This window comes from Salminus brasiliensis, chromosome 1, assembly GCF_030463535.1.
Source record: "Salminus brasiliensis chromosome 1, fSalBra1.hap2, whole genome shotgun sequence".
NCBI classification, from domain to species: domain Eukaryota; kingdom Metazoa; phylum Chordata; class Actinopteri; order Characiformes; family Bryconidae; genus Salminus; species Salminus brasiliensis.
The window spans coordinates 64,708,505-64,724,709 of record NC_132878.1 but is presented as its reverse complement, the minus strand read 5'-3'; the positions used below and the strand labels follow the sequence as shown (position 1 = coordinate 64,724,709).

The 16,205-nt window shown below is 37.6% G+C and overlaps 1 protein-coding gene across 1 annotated transcript; it reads left to right on the top strand.

Moving 5' to 3' along the window:
- The first annotated feature begins 7,720 nt into the window (after positions 1-7,720).
- On the top strand, positions 7,721-15,967 carry serinc1 (serine incorporator 1). Its single transcript, XM_072686454.1, has 10 exons — positions 7,721-7,849; positions 11,417-11,578; positions 11,824-12,017; positions 12,436-12,515; positions 12,613-12,750; positions 13,005-13,174; positions 13,385-13,475; positions 13,641-13,782; positions 14,092-14,316; positions 14,781-15,967. Exons 1-10 carry the CDS (start codon positions 7,811-7,813, stop codon positions 14,917-14,919), a joined length of 1,380 nt encoding a protein of 459 aa, XP_072542555.1. The 5' UTR covers positions 7,721-7,810; the 3' UTR covers positions 14,920-15,967.
- Positions 15,968-16,205: the final 238 nt, after the last annotated feature.

The following is a 16,205-nucleotide window of genomic DNA, read 5'->3' as shown; positions in this document are numbered from 1 at the left end:
TTAATTACGAAGTGACAGAACATTTCTTCAGACAGCTCCTCGGGTGAACTACTGAGTTTAAAAATGTATGCCTGTCCACGAAAGAACGAGAACAAGCAGCTCTGCTCATTACAGAGAACAAACTGATGCGGTACCTGTAGTCAGGAACATTAAATTACAGTTAATTTGCCTATTCAAGTGGTAGCTCCACTGCAAATTGTGTGCGTGTCTGTGTGTGTGCACACATGTGTAGGTGTGTGTTAGACAGCTTAATATAATTCGAGCTTTGGATATCATGCAGCAGATTTATCTGCCACATGTACATGTTGGATGGTACAGCAAACTATTCATGGATAATAATGGTTACAGTTACATGCTGCCTTATATAATTCAACGGTTAGACTGGCTGAAAAGAAAACCTTTCTTTAAGCTCCTAAATCAGGATAGTTAGTCCATGTAAAGTAATCAAAATAAAAGAGCATGGAATAGTTGGTTGACACCCTTATCAATTAGTCAAATGAAAGAATAGTTACCAGGTAAACAATCAGAATTAGAGATACGAGCTGCATTGCTAAAATTAAACCATTTGAATGGATGAACATCTCTACAGTTCACACTGTGGTCTTAATGGGGAATTTCAGTGTTTTTGCTATACTTGTATCATACAGTCAGTCAGTTATCAGGGATGACTATTTTAACACATTCCCCTGCACTTCATAAAAATATAGATACAAAAACATCGAACCAATTGACTTCAAACACACTGACAGAAGAAAGTCAATGGGCAATTGGTTTAGCATAGGCCTATTAGCTTCTTTTGTAACTGTGTTTTGAGTTAATGGTGTTCCTGTTCTGGTAATTACAGGAAAATGTGTCTGAATTGCTGTCCATGATGATAGTTTTTTATGCTACACATATGACAAACGGAGATAAGGTTGAAAATCACTGGACTGTTCCTTTAAGTCTGGTCTTTTTCAATAAATGCAGTGGAACAGTATGACATTACTCAATAGCCTCAATTCAACGACAGACAAAAATAAGACTACTCCCTTACTAATGTTTTGTGGCTTAACGCTCTTAGAGGTTTAATTACTGCCAGAATATGCAGGGCCAGACCAGGTGCTGCTTTAATGATTACCATTTCAGTTCAGGCATTTGTCTCTCCCCTTGGTTTATTTATTTTTTTCAAGGCACTTTATTACAACAATTACCTCTGGGCTCTAATGTGATCATTGAATGTGAGGGATTCATCCACCTTAAGAAAGCTACTTAAGCTGCTGTGTCCCTAATCTGCTTTGATACCAAATAATATAATTAGTATAATCTAAATTCCACATAAAAACATAATTAACGCTGTATGCAGCATTGTTATACACTCTGGTCCACTCAAATCCTGGATTTATCACCAAATCCTGTGGTTATATTAGTTTTGTTCAACTCAACCATACACCAAACAAATCTACCTCAGCTGATGATTTGACACATTATTCACATATATTGTGTCATTAATAACCTTTAGCATTTCTGTGTTTTTCTTAAAGCTTTTATGTCTGCCTTTTTAAGATCCAACCGGGTTTATATACCAAAAACAGCAATAAATACATTTTACATGATTATTTTACAGCCATTTTGCTGAGGTTTTTGCTGCTATGCCTTTAAGACCTGTATACGTAAATATCCTCTGTTCTGATCCACTGACTGAGCTTCGTCCGAAAAACAGCATGTATAACTTCAGTGTATAATTGCCATGCCTGAATGGATGGATATATATAAACGTGATCGTTTTTTGTATTTAAAAAACAGGCTACAGTCCGGCGGGCCAAAAGTGTTATTACAAACTTCTATTACCAAGGAATAGCTCCACCAGTTTGTGCAGAAGTCCCTGTAGGTACTGAGTAATACACCTTTCTGCGTTAAGGGGTTAACATGATGTAGCATGTATCAGATGGTGTAAAACACTTGTAAAGAGTGTACTGAACTGCAACTTTGTTGTGGTCCTTAAAGAGTTATGAAATTTGTTCCTAATAATTGCAAGGAAAGTGCATTCTACTTATAAAGCACACTTATCATAGTTCACTAAGCATAACAGTACATAAACACAACACAATTGAGCACATATACCTTAAATATACAGGCAAAACAATACAAATACATGAATATGCTTTAGTGTTGTCTTTTCCCCCCTCATTTCATAGATTCTTTGATGTTTTTAGTGTAAGTAAACTTTTAGGATGCCTATTATTTTTTAAAGCTAATATTAGTGGTAAACCAGATGCAAAACCACTTTAATTATTTAACAAGATGTAACAAAAATATACCTAAGACATAGACCCATGATTATCATGCAAATGACGTAAATGTCATTGTTTTTTGTCTTCTAATTGGTCTATGTTGTGCACATAAATACGACAATCATCTTTTGCAACATAAGTATACAAAACAAACACATACATTACAGTGCTGTTCAGTTTCTTTGGTGTTTAGATGGTGACATGACCGGTAAGGTAAAAAATAGATTCTGTTCCATTATCAGAGAGAGCCTCACCTCTCACTAAGCTCTGACCTCAAGGTCAATGAATGAAGGGCTGGAACTGGACTTTATAAATAAACAATTCATAGAGATGACCTTCTGAGCAGAGGGGCTGTGGGGCTGATCCTTTCTCTGCAGGGTGCTGTTCACCTCCCTCTGAGGAAGAGGGTAGCAGAGTTATCTGTATTCAGCAGCACTTCTCACATTCTCCTTGGATTTCCTCAACAGCTGCCTTTCAAGGTCGCGTACAGAAGAGCTGAAAAATGCTCGCGTGCAATCTCGATAATGGCAATTCACTTGTTGTGCTAGGGCCTCTTTATCACGTTTTTTGTGCCAGGCCACAAGAACACAATGTGTCCCTAACACAGACAGGCCAGATCTTGCTACTAAAGCATCATTGTAACATTTGTGCAAAGGGATCTCATATTGCATGACCTCAAGTATATTCTTGGGATTATATCACAGTTCTTGTACTGTTCATTACATTTTTAGACAAAGAAGACCCACAAATTAATAGACAAGACAGGTTGTATACATCTGTGAAGAAAAATAGCAGTAATCTGTAGAACAAGCAGCAGTATGTGGGAATTGTTATTTCTCGCTCCTGGACTCCACATGTAAAGGGCATGCTTTATATGTGCATTTCTGGACAAGTTAAGAGCTACAGAACCATGGCTGAGAGTGAAAGAAGCATGAGGACTGATTTGGTAGAGTAATATTACAGGACTTTACACAAATGTGATTCTGATTATGCAGTGTTACACACAAACACTGTCCTGCCCACTTCACCAAAGTTACATAGTGCATTTAGCAGTGCATCTGGAATCTGGAGTAGCACTGTTAGAGATGCTATGCTCCATTTCGCCAGTCAGTGAAGCATCACAATGATTTTGAAGTCATTTTAAGGTAAAAATGTCACATAGCAATTAGCTAGTTTAACTGTCTTTTGATAAAAGACCTAACGTCTTTTAGCATGCGTGTGGAGTTGAACCCTCTGAACCAGATATCCAACTTATTGCACATCTCCAAAAGCTGCACCACCTAAAAGCAGATTTTAATTTTTGACCTAACACATATAGTTAAAAAAACAATCATGGTGAAGAGAGCAGGGCTAATTAATTTAAAATAGTCCCCAAAACAAAATGTATTTGCTCAGATTTACCACTATTTATCAACAATAAAGATTATGTACATATCTCAGAAGTGATGTTTTGTATTTGTCACTATTCACTTGTGATTTCAAACACACTGGAGTATTTGTATATCCATGGGTCAAAGATAAACAGCCAGAGATGGTGAGATAGTGAGATACTTAGAGATACATAGTGTTGGTTTTGTGTTCTTGTTGCTGCTGTTGATGTGTTTACAGGGCACCTTCTTTATAAAAGAGGAAAGCACGACACCACTTCAAATCAAATCAAATCAAATTTCTTTGTATAGCGCTTGTTACAACTGCTCTTGTCAAATAAAAGTAGCTTTACAGAACTCGGTAAGAGACCAAGAGATCAACAAGATATAACAACATAAGTCCGCCAGTGAACGAGCCAAAGACCCTCAGTAATATGTTGTAAACACCTGAATGATAATAATGAGCTTCAGAATAATCCAAAAAACCTTTACATACTATAAAAATGAAGCTCCAGGATGTGATACATTGTTTAATTATGATTGTCTCATTAACTCATTCAATTATTTTAAACAAAATGTCTGCCTACTTTTTTAGTACATGGTTTCTTCCTATTGACCTTGGGAAGAGGGAGATTAAGCGGTTCTCAGGATCTGTTCAATCATTAGAACAAAATGTCTGGCATCATAAACACACCAGAAATAGCACTACCTGTAATCTGCTTTCACTTTATTTCTGTCAGTGGCTTCATGCAACAGCCTTGTTCTGCTACCCGGAATACTTTGTCATTTTTAGAGCCAGAGTCAAACAAAGATGAATATTTTAAAAATCTGTAAGCCACTGAAATATATAATTTCTTGAATTTGATTTCTTCTTTCATGGGTTTTATCTCATTCCACGTCTGATGCATTTGTATTCTATTTCCCTGTGACTGTCTGCCTCTTTCTTAAACTCTTATAATCCAAACCAAATGTATTCTCACTCTCAACTAAAGAAAAACCCTGAAATGCTGAGAAAATATGGTTTATATTATTAACCCCATACCTACAGTTCACAGAACAAGCTAACACTAGGCCTATTTTGATATTTATATGATATAGGTATTATCCTGCATTCCCCTGCAATGTCCATTTCTTGTTGGAAAGGGTGATGTATCAAGATCCCATTATAAGACAAATATTTCATATATTTGGGAAATAGTAACTGTATCTAACCCCTTCATAACATATTTTTGTACATATTGTATCCATGTTGGCATGACTACATCATGCAATTCTTGCAGAATTCTTTAGGAGCACTTTGATACTGTGAATCATCAGATATCTGGCCTTTGCCATTAGAAAATTTTGGCTTCATCTGACCAGTATATGTTTTTCATATACAGTATATGTGTTTAAATGTCCAGTTTCTGTGAGCCTGTGCCCACTGCAGCCTCGGCTTTGTGTTCTTTGCTACTCTAACCGGTAAGGCCACTTGTTGACCTCTCTCATCAACAAGGCATTTAATCTGTAGACCTGCCGCTCCCTGATCGTGTTTTCCATATTACACCATTCTGAGAAATGGTGTTAAATCCCATGGGATCAGCAGTTCTAGAAATACTCAAAACAACAATCACACCACTCTCACAATCACTGAGATCACATTTTCCTTCATTCTGATGGTTGATGTGAACATTACCTAAAGCATCTGATTACATAATACAATGAAACGGATAAAGTGGAATACATCATTTTTTTTAGTAAAGGCAATGGGTCTAAGTAAAACTCAAATAAGCATTAGGAGGCTTTAATGGTCTTTTGTGTGGTTAAAATATTAGATTGGTGGAAAACCCATTTTAGACAGTTCTATATAGAACTTTATATAAAAAAAACTGTTCTTTATAGCACCACTATTGCTACAATGCCCTGTTACAAGATCTATTTACAGCACTGTATAGACGTATGAAGAAATACAGTACCATACAGAACTATATAGAAACTAGAGTGTACTCAAGTGTTCACTCCTGTATTACAAACTAGCAGATTTGATCACACTAGTAGTGCTGGCCAGGATTCTACATGCATCCTTGTTAGTGAAACAAACACACAGATTGAAACACACCCCCTGGCTCAGTCTTGATTCAGAGCATCCAAAAAAAAAAAAAAAATAAATAAATAAAAAAACAGTCTCTCTGCTGCCCTCTATCGTCCATCTAAAGTTCCTACAAAAACACTGGTGTGTTGGTGTCTCAAGCAAGTAATAATAGTAAAAATTGTCTACATGTCTAATTATGCACAAGCTATTAGCACTAAATCTTCATTATTACGCACCCGATCTTTGGATTTCAGTTTAGTCATCTATGCAAAAATATGCTATAACCTATTTAAATATATTCTTAATCAATTATAATATTCTTGCACCAAAAGTTATTTGTATATGTATTTGTTGACCAATTCTTGTCACCATTATTTACTTAATCACAGAAATCACAGAAATAAATGGAACAAAGTCCCCATCATTTGTTACATTCAAATATGTCCGCATACGCTAAAATATCCACCATTGGCATTGTATTTTGTAAGTTGTCCAGCTGATCATATAAACTCTGCAGCCTATCATACAGACTATTCCACCTTGGACCACATATAAAGTAAAAAGCCTTTTCATTCACTGGCTTTTATAAAATGTCCTGGAGATTCTTTGTTTGCACCGTGGCTTTTTTAACTAAACTCGAAGGCATGTTCAAAAAGAGGCTTGTGGAGTATTTTTAGCACTTGCAGTTATTTGTCAGTAACAAAGCAATTGACCATTGGAATACACACTGATGAACAGTAGAAGAACAGTGTTTACAAACACTGTGCTTGTGCACTTCTGCATATCACCTAATTCCTAGGGAATAGAGAGTAGGGAATAGAGAGTAGGGAATGTGGAGTAGGGAATAGAGAGTAGGGAATGTGAAGTAGGGAATAGAGAGTAGGGAATGTGGAGTAGGGAATAGAGAGTAGGGAATGTGGAGTAGGGAATAGAGAGTAGGGAATGTGGAGTAGGGAATAGAGAGTAGGGAATAAAGAGTAGGGAATAGAGAGTAGGGAATAAAGAGTAGGGAATAGAGAGTAGGGAATGTGGAGTAGGGAATAGAGAGTAGGGAATGTGGAGTAGGGAATAGAGAGTAGGGAATGTGGAGTAGGGAATAGAACGTAAAGAGTACAGAGCTGAGAACGCGACTAAGACTAATGCTTTTAAGAAACTAGGCCAAGGGAGTAAATCAGAGCATAATAAATAGGGAATAGCAAATAGAGAGTATGTAACAGGGATTATGGAGTAGATATATTGAAAATAGGGAATCGTGAGAAGTAAAGATAGGAACTGGAACTAGATGATGAAATTAGAATCAAGTGAATTCAATACGTTGAGTTTAAATCAGTTCAAGCAATAATAAAATCAACATTACACTCACAGTTAAAGCCTGACAAAAACATCACTAAAAACAGAGTTTTCTTATGTTGCCTGACTTTATTTATATCTTCATTTGACTATTTTTATTTATTTTATGTGACACGGGTTGAAGGAAAAGGATCTTATTTGGTTGTGTAGGCTATTAAGAGTATTTAACTTCCTCACACCCTCACACAGTCCTGCAAGTTTGGCCTACTTGGACACAACCTGGACACAACATCCAAACCAGGACGGATGCCTACTATTGTCCTCTCTTACCAAAAGATAATAATAATAATAATAATAATTATTATATATATATATATATATATATAATTCTCTGATTTACTCCATATATATATATATATATATATATATATATATATATATATATATATATATATATATGGAGTAAATCAGAGAATTATATATATATATATATATATATATATATATATATATATATATATATATATATATATATATATATATAACAATAGTCACAATAGTGTGAAGGTAGTAGCAGTGAATAAGAAACGAGAACATAGGGATCGAGAGTATGGTGTAGGGAGTGAGAGTAGGGTGTAGGGTGTAGGGTGTGAGAGTAGGGTGTAGGGTGTAGGGTGTAGGGCGGAGACACGGTCACTTCGGATTACAGCCTAACCCCGGTTTACTGCCAGACAGCTCGCCCTGCTTAGTAAACACGCCGCGTCCATCTTCAGACATTTGCTCATACACATCCCTCCCGCAGTACCGCGACCATGGGGTCTGTTCTCGGGCTGTGTTCTATGGCCAGCTGGGTAAGTGCTGATGTTTTATCTGGATTTATTCAGGTTAAGATGAAGAGCCCACACACACACACCACTGTCCCGTTGATACACTCACTAAAGAGACGGTCGCCAAATTTCTAACAAGTCATGCTAACCACAGCCGAGACATGAAATGGTGTCCCCAACGATTGGTGTTTAAAACGAGGACCTGAATTGGCATCACTCGACATAACAGCTCACAATTCAGATAAAATACACCAGTGTTTTGTTGAATGTTGTAAACAAGCCTTTAAATATCCGTCTTTCGGTCGCGTTTGTGGCTAAAGCAGCTCGCAGGTTTGCTGGGTGTTTCCTCAGGCCTTAGCGGCCGGTTAGTCGGGACTAAAATGAAAAGGATTGAAGGTTTAATTACAAGCACAAACGGTCATTTGGTCTGTTTAGAGACCATAGACTTTGGTCAGGCCTTTCTGGGATTTTTGGAGAATTTTTACAGATGGGATGCGATAGCTATAGCTAACCCTAGCTGTCTGGATGTGTTATTGTGAATGCGCCACGCTAGGCTTTAGCTTTAGCTCATCTAGCACTAGCTGTCTGTCGAGGGCTACTGGGATGTTGCGCCACAACTAAAACCAAAACAAGATCAAGTGTCGACTGTCAACAAGACAAACAGCAAGGCCTAAAGGATGTGGACAAAAAAAACCCCACCACAACACCACCACCATATAGTTAGTGCTATATAAGCGAGCCATATTACAAGGTGGTGCGGATACGACGTTTCAGTAGATGCGGTGTGTGTTCAGTTCAGTCCGGGTCGGTTATGCTAGACCTAACTGATCAACTGATCTAACTGAGATGTCTGGGCACACCAAAAACAGACCACTGAGAGTGTGTATCCCTGTCGTGTTGGTCCTCCTCTGGGCTTGATGACTGCCTCACACACCTTTTGACATACTTTCGATGATGTTGTTTTTTTTTTTTTTTTTTTTATCTGATCAAAATGAACTGCTTTCAACAATGTTGTCCACACACATCCTGTAGGATGGACATTTTCTTCTCCACACATTTCCCAGCACAGGCCCACGAATTCCCAATAAGCTTTCGATCTGCTCATCCTGTTCTCCATGACATCATGAGTTGGGAACATCCCCAGGCCTCAACCCACTCCATCACCGCATAGGATGTGTGCTGCGTGTAGATCAAGTCGTCTTCTGTGATTCAGAGAGAGAGAGAAACACCTCAGTGTCAGTGATCAAATGTCCGATAAGCGTCGGTCTATAACAGTGTGTATAGATCCGATCTCTTCTTTAATGGTCAGTGTGAGTGGGTCCTGGAGCGGAAATGACAAGGCAGAGGTGGACAGTGGCAGGAAAAATGTATTTAGAGCAAACCCTGAACGGAACCAACCTTCATTTTTCTGTGCTAATTAGTAGTAATATATAGTAGTTAGTAATATGTTATATTAATTCTGTACTGAAAATGATACATTTTTATGTACAGAACTGTAACAGGGCAGTGTAAAGGTAAAAACAGTAGTAAAATGAATACAGTGCAGATTATTTTAGCATCACCTAAACATTCTTCTCTTCTGGAGTTTAACTTTTTTTTTGACATTTTATTTAACAGTTCTGTGCCCAAATGAGTTTGTTATTATTGTGTATTTATATCAATGAAGCATTGGTGGACTGCAATGTGACAGATTAGCCTGTATCACGTGTCCTGGGTCATTTGAATGCCTTCATTTGTCAGAGCACTCTTAGTAAACCAGGCTGTCCAGACTGCTAACCGCACAAAATAAGAGCTTTTAATATCTCCTAATCTCCTAAAAGCTCATTTAGATGTTGTATACTTCTGCTGTATCAGTATTCCAATAGTATATGACTATATATATTGAGCAACCCTTTTTTTTATACATATTTATCACGAGAGTCTTGTCTGATACATTTAGTATTACCTAATAGTAACTAGTAATTTTATTGAAATACAGTGTTGTGGGTAGCAGTGATTTTAAGCTGTTTTAAAAGAGGACAGCAGGTTTGTCACACAAATAACACCTCACTGTGCACTTATTATGGCAGGGATTTGTTTTCTAAATTAAACGAAGCACCCGTTGAGAGGAAACACATGCCGGTTATATAAATCCTGGAAGATTTAGGCTCTCCCTCAAAATATCCTTGTCAGAGATTGTAACTGCAAATGAGCATGCTCGCGTTGCATATGGGGTGGAACGAAATTGAGATCTCAAGTTCCCAGTTACACCCAAATAGCAGTTATTAAATAAATAAAATAATAATAATAAAAAAACATAGAATGTAAGAGGGGTAGGTTTTACCATTTTGGTAACCAGCAGAAAAAAAGTTTTTTTTGTTTATAATTGTAAAATATTGTGACATTGACACAGCAGGCAAAAATAGCCCTAATATGATTTTTATCATCGCATGTGATACAGTTGTGTTATTTGTGTGTCAGTGTGAACAGCGAAAAACTGACTGAATCAGACACTTTCAGATTTGGGCCACCTTCATATGTGGTATTGAAATCTGATACGCTGCAGTGCGCCTTCAGACAGGCAGATTGTAATTTATGCAGTATATGTATGTATGTTAATGCAACTCAACGTTCTTCATAAATACATGTTGAGGAGAAGGAAAAATTAACGACAGCAGTAGGGGAGGTTTTTCTGTGACAGGATAGCGAGGTAACAGAACTATGTAGGATATTTGCTGTGTGCCAGTTAATGTGCCGTTTTTATAGCAAGTTCAAATGTGTTCAGTGGTAAGCCTAGCTGTTAATCACTGGAACTACTTAATAGCTTCTGTGATTCGATGAAGATGAAACCAAACCAAAACATGAACAATTCAGGCGAATGTCAGACATAGGTCACATTAAAAAGCTTAAAAAAAACATTGGATTTGGGTCACCTTAATTGCTGTGTGAAAATAGCTCAAGTCAGTTTGAAATCTAACCCCCCCCCCCCCCCAACTCTCATTTGTTGGTTCATGTCACTTGTTTTACTAATTCATTATAATTCAGTTATTAACGCTAATAAAGAAACTATTATGAAATGAATCTGGTTACCGTTTGAGTTAGCATATCTTGTATCCACAGGGTTCTATTAATGGGCCAATGAAACTGATGTTAAATATTATAATATAGTTATGTGAAAGAGGAACTAAAGTGTTAAGCATAGTTTAAAAAGGTTAAGCATAGTTTATCATATTCCATTTAAAAGAATAATTTCTTGTTTTTCTGTAGTACTGATTTCATAACTGGTTAGTTGGTCAATTATGATTTAGATTGATCCGTTCATCTGTTATCTGGCTTTGATTAGTCTGAACCATTTTTGCAAAAGACTCATTCTATTTTATATCTAATTATAAAACAAAGATAAGTGAGGTCATCAGTCACATCTTCTGACCTGGAGATTCTCCAAAAGCATAACTGAATAAAAGCCTAGATAATTTATGAGGTAAAGTTATGTGTTGAGTTCTGTGAAGAGAGACTGAAGCTGGGTTAGCAAAACTATTTGTTGTTGACCTCACAGAAACTCCATGAACTCACTGACTCTGAAATGAAAACTTGAACTTTCTCCTTTTGTAGATCCCCTGCCTTTGTGGCAGTGCTCCTTGCCTGCTGTGCAGATGTTGCCCCAGTGGAAACAACTCCACCGTTACCCGACTGATTTATGCCTTCTTCATGCTTCTGGGAGTGGGCATTGCCTGCATCATGCTCATGCCTGGCATGGAAGGCCAGCTGAAGAAGGTATGCAGCAGTGTTGATCTTTCAGGTGAAACATTCCTGTGTAATCCATATAGTGTTTGACTTGGTTTAAAGAAAATGCTCTAAAAGCTGATTTAAAAGCCAAAGTTCCTCTGGGGTGCACCTCTTAGGAGTATGGTATGAGTATTTGTAAATCACAGCTTGTGGCGTGTTTATCTAGTGTCAGGTTTGAGGACATGAACCAGAACATTCCAGCCATTGTTATATTTTTTGTTGTTGTTTTGCAGATTCCAGGCTTTTGTGAAGGAGGAATGGGTTCTTCTATCCCAGGCGTAGAGGGCCACGTGAATTGTGATGTGCTGGTGGGCTACAAGGCAGTGTACCGTGTTTGCTTTGGCATGGCCATGTTCTTTCTCCTCTTCTCACTCCTCATGATCAGGGTCAAGAGCAGCCAGGATCCACGAGCTGCTGTTCATAATGGGTATATATATATATATATATATATATATATACTACATGGCAGAAATTGAAATTGTCGATAGGGCTTGAAAATATGACCATTACTGTTACACTTTTCTATATATATAGTGGTTTTCATCCTTAATTAAATAGCTCTAAACAGCTGCATGTTTTCATATGTATCATATGAGTTTGTGTGTCATGTAACACTTATATAAAGTATATAAATTATCTGAAGTAGTAGACTATGATGTGTGTGGATTTTCATTATCATGGAACTTCAGATGGGATTATTTTGTATCTCAACATTTGGGGCTATATATAATGTTTTCAGTGATAACAGAATTATTTGTGCAAATGGATCATATTTATTATATAGTTTCTAGTATACTGAACTATTTAATGTAGATCACAATTGAAATGTTTCTAATATCCTGCAGGTTTTGGTTCTTTAAGTTTGCTGCTGCCACTGCTATTACAGTCGGAGCATTCTTCATACCTGAAGGCCCCTTTACAACAGGTAATACTTCTGTCAATCAGAATTTCACTTCTGAATCATGTTCATAATTATATGTTCATGTAAAATGACCTAGCTTCCTCTCATACTCCTCTTTTAGTGTGGTTCTACATTGGGATGGCTGGCGCTTTCTGTTTCATTCTGATTCAGCTGGTTCTTCTAATTGACTTTGCCCACTCCTGGAATGAGTCCTGGGTGGAGAAGATGGAGGAGGGAAACTCTCGCTGCTGGTATGCAGGTAAGAGTGAAAGAGATTTGCCATGACAGTGAACAGTTTTCAAATGTTCTACTGATGGTCTTGAAAGCCATGGAAGGTGGAAGCTGGTTCTGCTGGTACCTTTTTAAACTTTCTGTAGAAATATAGGAGATCATTAGATGTACTGTATAATTTTGGCTGAAGATATGGCACAGAGTTGAAAGGCCTACTTGTGCTATTTCCTGTGCTCTGTAGGGGTTTAAAAGGCCCTTTGTTTTACTTCCTTTGCTCCACAGCGCTACTCTCTGCCACAACTCTGAACTACGCCCTTTCTTTGGTGTCCCTGGTGATGTTCTATGTGTACTACACTCGCTCTGATGGCTGCACGGAGAACAAAGCCTTCATCAGCGTCAACATGCTGCTGTGTGTGGGGGCCTCCGTCATGTCCATCCTGCCCAAGATTCAGGTAGTGTATTTGAATTGAAAAAAATTCATGTTTATGTTTTATCTTGTATTTAGTCTGTGAAAGTATGTAAAACAACAATAATTATAACAAATAATGTTTATTACTATTGCTGCATTTTAGCAATGGATGATCTGTCTTTACTGCAACAGCATGAATAGAAATATGATTTGCTTAATCAAATTTTCACAACCCCCCCTCCCTGTCATTCAGGAGTCACAGCCAAGATCTGGTCTCCTGCAGTCCTCCATTGTTACCCTGTACACCATGTATCTGACCTGGTCTGCCATGACAAACGAGCCTGGTAAGCATGCTGAGATATTTCTCAATATAAAGACATGCCCACTTTTTAATTAATTTATTTTTTATTGTATAGAAGTACTGTTTTAAAGATACAGTGTTGTCTTACTGTTTGGATGATATGTGCAATGAATAAATGTAGCTGAACTTTCCTCTTTTTGATTTTTAGACCGCAAATGCAACCCAAGCCTGCTGGGCATCATTGGACTAAACAGCACCAGCCCAGCTGGCAAGGACCATGTAGTCCAGTGGTGGGATGCTCAGGGCATTGTAGGATTGATCCTTTTCCTGTTGTGTGTTTTGTATTCTAGGTGAGCTTGTTTTTCCAGCATTTGTTTTGCCTTGACTAAGCAGGAGAGTACATATCAGATTTTTGGTACAATAGTCAGTTGAACAAAAAGTACAAATATGACTGCAGGAACTATTTCCATGATAGTGGAATGTAGGCAACAACCCACAAATGAGAGCATGCTTTTTGGGGTAGATGATTATGATCAGCACTAATGTTGCTAAATTGATGTAGGTGGCAATTCATCTGCAGATTAATGCATCATAATCAATGCAGACTTCCACTTTTGCTTGAATGGGTGTTTCATTTATGGGTGCTAATGTCATTCCAGCATCCGCAACTCCAACAACACCCAAGTGAACAAACTCACCCTGACCAGCGATGAGTCAGCTCTGATTGAGGACGGCCCTGCTCCTGAGAATTTTGATGAGGGGGACAATGCCAACCGTGCTGTTGACAATGAGAAAGATGGTGTCACATACAGCTACTCTTTCTTCCACTTCATGCTCTTCCTGGCCTCTCTTTACATCATGATGACTTTGACCAACTGGTACAGGTATGACTGCTGCCAGACTCTAGCGTCTTACCAAGAGCACAATTGCACTCTGACTTACCAAAGTCAGGTATTTACATGCAAGCTGTGAGTTCATAAAAATAAATAGGTTAAATCCAAGAACAAATTTTTTTTTATCTTTTATATTTGTGTTTGTTTTATTATGCCAATGAGGCCCTCACAGCATGAAGGTTAATATTTCATTTAGTGATATTAACCATTATACCTGCAGCAAGTAATTATTTCTATAATCAAGCAATTTATCAACCATTTTTGATGAGTCATCAAATAATTAGAGCCTTCTGCACTTGTGTTTGGAGTGACCATAGAGCATTGCAGCCTTATAAAATGCTTTTCATAGAAATTATCAACTAAACTGTTGACTAACGTTGGCACATTTGGCACATTTTGAGGACTACTTTGAACTCTGGTTGAAATGAAATTTATGCTTATGTTAATATTTTCAGCCCTGATTCCAACTACGAGATGATGACCAGCAAATGGCCTTCTGTCTGGGTGAAAATGTCGTCCAGCTGGATCTGCATCTGCCTGTACGTGTGGACCCTGGTGGCTCCACTGGTCCTTACGAACCGTGACTTCGACTGATAAGCACGCCAGAAGAAAGCTCAGAATGAACCTTGCCTGTCGTTATTGTGAATATCCATCTGTATAGGATGGGCAAGTGATGTCACATTGTAAATACCTGAAGTCAGCGCATTCCCCTGTGGTTAAGCCCTCCAGTTTGTTTTAACTACTGCATGTTATGTAGTGATATTTATTTGTGGTGTACGTTATAAAAAAAAAAAGATCGAATCAGTTAGGCAGTACAAGGTTTCTGAGGCGGGATCATTATTTACATAAACATCCCAAAGAAAGATCAGGAGGGAGAGAGAGAGAGAAACATGTATTGAAGGGGAAAAAAAAAAGTATAAAGTTGTTATTATTATTATGGATAAGCTTGTCCATATTGTTAATGTTCGCCATAGATTTTGTTGTGGAGATACAGCAACAATGCACATCACCTTAGATCATTACTCATTGATTGTAATTTCCTGTAGACTGGGCGTAATAATCAGTAGTGCTGCTCCAGCATGAAGAGAATCAATTGCTAAGTAGAGGTTTAGATTTCCATGCTCATTCCTGTCTAAAGATTTCCATTGAAACGTGACATACTTAAGGTATGATTTGAGACCATAGTGCTCATGTTAATGGTGATTCCATGCTGTTTTCAGTGGATGGATAATAACAGGCACCGTTCCCCATCCGTGTTGCTGCTTGTGTTACTTGTTTTGTGCATGCTAATGGATTAACTCGGTCAGGCCTTTAGTTAGGACTGTAAAATGCCACAGTGCTAACCCTTTTGCAACTTGCACAGTTTAGTTGAGTTTTGGACTTTCTGATTCTTGTGTTGAAATGTTTTGCACTGATCCTTTTTTCTTTAAAAACCATGATATTTGATGTGTTTTGGATTAATATCTGTAGTTTTCTTTCACTCTGCTTCGCCATTTAGACATGTTACCAGCCTGCAGACGTTATTAGTCTTGTAGTTGCTGTTAAGTAATGTATTAGGCATTGATGCTGCTGTTTTTTTTGTTTGTTTTTTTGACAAGTGTATTGTAAACTCTTGTCTTGTTCATTAAAGGTTTAAAACCCCCATCATGGTCCACTGATTTCTATGTTGATTACAGTAACATTGATCTGAATGGATTGCTGCAAATAACTAGACCACTGAATCATTCAATATGTATGATGAATGAATGTTTTTTAAACTGCAAGTAAACACAGGTATGTGCAATCTGTATGACACAATGTAATTATAAAGCTACATACTGTAATATCCCTTGTGATGCTTTTAAAACGAGCCCTTCCTTAACAGTGACTGTAATAGAGGA

Coding starts and splice junctions, on each gene's coding strand:
- serinc1 (XM_072686454.1), top strand. CDS start 7,811: ATGGGGTCTGTTCTCGGGCTGTGTTCTATGGCCAGCTGG. Junction 13,175..13,384: donor CCATCCTGCCCAAGATTCAG/GTAGTGTATTTG, acceptor CCTGTCATTCAG/GAGTCACAGCCAAGATCTGG. Junction 14,317..14,780: donor ACTTTGACCAACTGGTACAG/GTATGACTGCTG, acceptor TAATATTTTCAG/CCCTGATTCCAACTACGAGA.